The sequence below is a fragment of the Harmonia axyridis genome, chromosome 1 (assembly GCF_914767665.1).
Source record: "Harmonia axyridis chromosome 1, icHarAxyr1.1, whole genome shotgun sequence".
Taxonomy (NCBI): domain Eukaryota; kingdom Metazoa; phylum Arthropoda; class Insecta; order Coleoptera; family Coccinellidae; genus Harmonia; species Harmonia axyridis.
This window is the reverse complement of record NC_059501.1, coordinates 12121814-12128437: the sequence shown is the minus strand read 5'-3', so window position 1 is coordinate 12128437 and position 6624 is coordinate 12121814. Positions and strand designations below refer to the sequence as shown.

General features: G+C 36.3%; 1 protein-coding gene across 1 annotated transcript; it reads left to right on the top strand.

Moving 5' to 3' along the window:
* The first annotated feature begins 2082 nt into the window (after nucleotides 1-2082).
* Nucleotides 2083-6502, top strand: LOC123686438 (protein obstructor-E). The gene is made up of 5 exons (XM_045626578.1): nucleotides 2083-2303; nucleotides 5086-5286; nucleotides 5346-5552; nucleotides 5983-6196; nucleotides 6282-6502. Exons 1-5 carry the CDS (start codon nucleotides 2261-2263, stop codon nucleotides 6331-6333), a joined length of 717 nt encoding a protein of 238 aa, XP_045482534.1. The 5' UTR covers nucleotides 2083-2260; the 3' UTR covers nucleotides 6334-6502.
* The last annotated feature ends 122 nt before the right edge of the window (nucleotides 6503-6624 follow it).

The following is a 6624-nucleotide window of genomic DNA, read 5'->3' as shown; positions in this document are numbered from 1 at the left end:
GCTATAAAAAATTACAACGATAGTCTAGTATAATTTCTTCTCCTTTTTCGCCAATCAACCTACATTCAGGAGAAGGAAAAAAACCGAAAGAGAAACACTCTGAATATTCCTGGTTCAGATTATTCCGATAAGTTTCTTCGGAACTCTGACAATGCGAGATCCAAGAAGTATTTGGATCTTAGCAAGAATATACTACACCTCCTAACTGGATTCCTTACAGGACATTGTCACCCTAGGAAACACCTCATGAGAATGGGTCTAGCTGAAAATGACGAGTGCAGATTCTGTAGGGAGGAGGAATAACGGTGACGGAATGCTTCGCCATCACTAGCCAACGCATAATCTGTTTTGGACAAGAAACTCGTGGATTAATTAGCCTCCTTGAAACTATACCACATACTGGAGTTCATCAGAACTCTGGAACTGGAAGGCGAGCTGTAGATCCCGTTATGACCAGAATAGCTCTGGCAGGGGCGAAATAGATCCTAAGGTCACAATGAAACGGAACCTCCTTAATTAAATTTCAATTTTAATAATACCACATTCTTATTATTATTTGAACTGGGGTCATTGTGGCTCGGTAAGCCTTCCGGGAATTGCAACCAGGTAGATCTTTTGTTCTCTACTTTACTCATTCATGGAAACCAATGGCGTTGATAAAACTGACAACCTCTTTATGGGCCTTAGCCTTTACCTCACGGGTATCCAGGACCGGCTTCCCTATATGAATGGTTCTTAGGCCAGCATGCCATGTGTTCAGCTGTATCTACTTCTGATTCACAGAGCCTGCAAATCTCATCTGCCATACAGTACAAATGATGTTTGTACCGACAGTGCCCCGTCAGCAGTCCCACCATCACCCGAAGCTCAGCTCGTGACAGTTTCAAGGGCTTTCTGGTATAGGTAGGTGAAATGATCACGAATTTCTTGGCCTGAGTAAGTCCAGGAGTGTTTGTTCAGTGCGTTATGCTGTTATTCAACTCCTATTGCTGGACCATTGCTTTATATTGGTATTTTCCTAGCCCACAGAAAGGCTCAGGTCCAGCAGGTGTTAACCTTGATGCACTTTTTGCAAGTTCATCAGCTTTTTCGTTTCCTTCAACACCACAGACCCATGGTACCCATAGTAGAGTCACTTTAGTGCCTCTGGCCAGTTGCTTGATGGTGTTACGGCACTCCCAGGTCAATAGAGACCCCTGGCAGTACGATTCCAGGGAACTCAGCGTGGTCTGGCTGTTCGTGTTGATGTAGACATGCGCCCCTTTGAGGTTTATTTCAAGACACTCCTGAGCGCATACGTAAAAAGTCAGTTCCTCGGTCTGTTAAATAGAGGACTTACTTCCAGGTGCTTTGAAATAATACTACATATAATAATATAAATGTTGTTGGACACGAAAAACTTAAAAATTCAATTTGAAATTCGAAATACATATTTGTTGCTCTAGGTACCAACACAAAGATTGAAGGTATTGAACTGTTTCAGCCGGTACTATTTTGTAGTTGATTATAATTAAACCAAGTTTTATACTTTCTATGTTTTATTACAAAAATTGAATATTAACAATATGAGGACTGTTAATAACCAATTTTTTTGTAAAAACATAGGAAGTACACAACTTGTTTCAACCAAAGATTATGATTGATATCTTTCCTGATTTTCCTAATGAATTGAAAGATTTCATGCAATATATGAAATATCAAAAATATCTCTTTAATGTTCTTTTTTTCTTCTTCTAGAACTATGCCATTACGAATATTACGATAAGAAGGTAGATTAAGGTGATTGGTATCACGATTTGAAAATGCGTTCCATTATTTATTCATTAATGAAGTGTACTGTACTGGTCTCCAGAGTCCAGGTTATAGATCATATAAAACATAATCAAAAAACAATACACCATAAATAAGACATATCTGGACCAAGCTTTATCCTGGAGTATCAGTTTCAAGATAAATATCGAATCGAGACGTGATAAAATCAAGTTCCACAAATAACCAAGAATCGCAGACCAGTCAATGGAACAACGATATTATAAAAGCAATTAACCTTCTTATAATGCGACCCAGGGCTCGCCCATATTGCCTAGTCCCCTACAACTTGAACATATTTCCTGATTGTGAGAATGGAGTGAAAGAACTGGTTCTCGAAGCTGTCATATGCATATTGAACCACTTTCTTAATACTCGATCGGAATGATACCAATTGGAAAATTGAGGTAACACATTCGTGAGTAGTGCAAGTGTTCTGACTCTTGTTGCGATGTATAGAAAGGAGTTATTTTTGGTTTTATGTTGTTTAGCAGGTGAGGAGTAATATAGACATCTTATTAATTGAATTTTTAAATTCAAGCTTCAACTTGTTAATTTGTTGAGTTGACCCAGTTTGTTCGTTAAGTAGCTACGAATCGTAAAAATGAGTTATGCACTGGGAATGCAGGAGCTTTTGAGCGCTCATATGATTATTTAACACTTCACTCAATAAGTAGTGGTCTAACCAATAAAAACACTTTATTCATGAACATAGCTACCTTCAATTGTACTTACCTTTTTTGATGGGTATTTGCCAGATCGTCAGAATTAGCTATTGGTTGAGCTGGAAGTGCAATTTCTTCAATTTGACCATGGTTTTCATTGATTTGTGACGAGAAACATTGTTAATACACGAATCTCGTTTTTATCCATTTTTCAAACAACAACAAATATAGCGTCTCTTGTCAATATTTTCTTCAAACCTAATCTCGATTCAGACTACATATGTGATGTTCCTCATTATTGTCGATATTTAGCTTGAATTTTCTAGTTCTAGTTCTGAGCCATGAACATGAAATTTTGGACAAAGCTTAATATGGTTATTCTCTATATACATGCGAAATCAGTGGAAATATTGTAATTTTTTTTTCGAATATTCTTTATTATATATATATTTATTTTTTATTCTTGAATTTTCGATGTTCCGGATAACTCTACCTGCTCGAAATTTCTTGATTAGCTCAGAATGATTTTTCTATATATACCTACACAAAAAATTCATACCTGATCGGATCTTTAATGACGAAAATATTGGGTATTTTTTTCATATCCTTCTTGATTTTTCCATATTTCTCATTAAGTGGTTAGATGAACATTTTGTTCGGAGCTTGGAATTGTTGTTTCTTATCAATACCAAAAATCTTAATTCCGTCGGTTTTGTGCTCATGGAGATTTGGGGTAATTCTTTTTAGTCTTCTTGAAAATCCTATAGTTTATGATCAGCGATGAATATAAAATTATTCACGTTGCATTGAATTGTCATCGAACATACAATTACAAATTTTCATTTCCATTTAATTCGCATCTATGAAATCAACAAGAAAACAAAATTTACGGAACCCTTTTCGGAATTAGTATTGGAATATATACACTGCGCAAAAAAATTAAAGTACATTCTGAAAATCTCAATTTTAATGGAAGTTAACTCTACATTGACTTTATAACTTATTTTTTATATTCTCTCGGTAGAGTTTTGAACGAAACAAGACACATTAAATGGAAGAAAAATTCAGGATTTCACCGAATCTTATGTGAAAGAAGAGAAATAAACAATTTTCAAAATACTGGAATGCTGATAAGCGATTCAATACTTGGTATTTTCACCCCTTGCGTTAATTACAGCTCGGCAACGACGGTTTATACTCAAAATGAGTGATCTTAAAATGTTCTGAACTAATCCTTCCCAGATTTCTCTGAGTTGGATTCCTTAGTCATTAAGAGTAGCTGGATGATTTTCTGAACTTCACAGCCTTCTATTGAGGTTGTCCCAAACCTGCTCAATCGGATTGAGATCTGGACTTCTTGCTGGCCATTCCATTCGAGAGACTTCAACATCTTCAAGGTACTCCTGAACGATGCGCGCACGATGGGGTCTGGCATTATCGTCCATAAAAATGAAATTTTTCCCAATGTATGGGGCAAATGGCACTACATTCTCTTCAAGAATGTTCCTTTTATACCTATCAGCATTCATAGCTCCATTATCAATGACCACTAGGTCTGTGCGAGCAGTCAAAGTTATTCCACCCCTTACCATAATCGATCCTCTCCCGAAACCAGTAGTATTCAGGAAATTTAGAGCATATCTTTCATGGGAACATCGATTACAATGGTAGAGGCAGAATCTAGATTCATCTGTGAAGAGAACTCTTTCTCATCAGCCTTTTCCCAATGGATATGCTCTCTCACAAAATCCAAACGCGCCCTTCGATGGGCTGGGGTAAGAGCTGGGCCTCTTGCCGCGACACAAGGCCTTAAATCATATTCTCTGAAGCGATTTCTTATTGTCTGAGTTCTAATTTGCACCCCATGAGTTTGTTCAAGCTGGTTTGTGAAGAAGGCAAGCGGTTGCAAACCGTTGTCTCGACGAAGAAACTCTCAAGTAACGTTCTTGAATGGATGTTTTTACCCGTGGTCTACCCTGTCCTGGTCTTCGGACATTCATACCTGTCTCCCTGAATCGCTGCAACGTTCTGGACACACTTGTATGCGAAACTCCAAACCTTTTTGCAATTCTTGTGTATGTCCACCCTTCTTCTCGCAAAACTAACGCTAGGGCACATTCTTCTTGGGTCAAATTGCGTGTTTTGCGTTGCATAGCGATCGAGTGTAGAAAATCAAACGAAAGAAAAACTATTGATCACTAGAATTGATCAAGAACAACTGATTTCAGAATGGAGCCAATACATTCAAAATCTGATAATCTCATCCTTTTTTATTCCTGCTGGGAAAAAACATCTGTATTGAAGAAAAACGTTGAATGTGGATAACATATGCATGCATAATTCTGATAAAAATATCATTCAGAACACCTTCAGTTGTAGAATAAATTTGAGATTTCCATAATGTGCGTTAATTTTTTTGCGCAGTGTATTTCAATACAAAATCTTCTTGTTAGAATATTATTTGCCACTTCTTGACTAGCTTTTGAATTTTGAGATTGTGGAAGAATGTCAATGCCTGCAGCAGTTGTATTTTGAATAATTATAAAATAATAATAAAATAAATAAATTAAATAACTATAAAAGAATAAACTAAAAAGTTTAACTATTCTAGGTTGCTTTGCTCAGTTCAAATGTCCAGCAAGGACAGGTTATTTTCCTGATCCGGAGCAATGCGATCTCTACTACGTCTGCTCCAGAGGAAACTATGAGGAAAAACTTTGTCCTGATGGTCTAGTGTTCGACGACACAAATCCCAATAAGAAGAAATGCGACATACCATCCAATGTTGATTGTGGAGATCGAGAACTCTTACGTGAGTTGAGCTGATCACAATCATTCATCAATTTTATTGCTTTTGGTTATTGTTTTCAGAGGAACCAAAGCCTAGTGAAGGATGTCCTAGAGCTAACGGATTCTACAGACACTCAGATCCAGAAGCTTGTGATAAATTCGTCAATTGCGTTGAAGGAACACCAATTGAAATGTCTTGCCCACCTGGTCTCATCTATGATGATGTGGAAAGTACTTGCTCATGGCCTACTGAGAGCAATAGGAAGGATTGTGGAAACATCAAAAGAGGTGAGAAGTTGAGGATTTATTAGTTATTCAGAATAATTTACAAGAATAATGTATGAAAATACGAAATAGTTTTTCAACAATACATTTACCCCCGAAAATTAAACATTTTTTAGCTGTATACTCATTTTTTTAAGATATTCTCAAATTTTGACTATTCGATTGATAATCAATATTAATGCCCCGAATCAATGAAAAATCTTGTGAATTTTTTCAATATTTAAGGTAGAGATCAAAAAATTTAGCTATCAGTTTCACAATTTTCATGTTGGTTAACTTGGGTACAAGTTTAGTGTTTTAACCCGAATTCACTTTATGTATTGAAGACTCAAATATTCAACATTATGAATAAGAGGAGAGAGTAAATGGAGTCCCCAATACTACATCAAAGATGTTACTCCTCAAAAAATCACGATATATGTATTTGTTTTAGACTCATTAGAAGACGGTTTCTCTTGCCCTGATGAGGAGGCTCTTGGTGCAGAAGGAAGCAAAATGCCACATCCTACTTACGCTCATCCTGAGGATTGCCAGAAGTTCTACATCTGTAGGAATGGTCTTAGGCCTCAAAAAGGAGCTTGTCCTTATGGAAAGGTTTACAGTGAGGATACCTTGAAATGTGAGGACCCTAAGGATGTCCCTGGCTGGTACGTTATTTGTTTTTGTTGTAAATACAAATTATCGATTGTGCAGATTTTGAAGATGTTAAGTCTGACCCATTTTTTATTTCAGTGAGAACTATTACTCAAAAGATGATAAGAAACCTCAGGGAAGAAGCCAATGAGGAATAACTTCGTGGATCAGTCAACGATGAAAGTTTACTTTGTTGAGTTTATGCAACTGTATATTTTGAATATGTATTTATTATTAGCTATTTGGAAAATTCAGGTAAAATATTGAGGAATTCTGAGTACTGAAGATATGTATTTTACATAGATAAACCTCAAAAATTATGTTGGTCAACAGTTTTTTCAAATCCTAATGGTACTAACAAATATTTCTATTATCTTAACTGATTGAAAATGATTTTAGCTTCAATTTAAGCACTCCTTATAGAATGCTTCTATCTGATGAT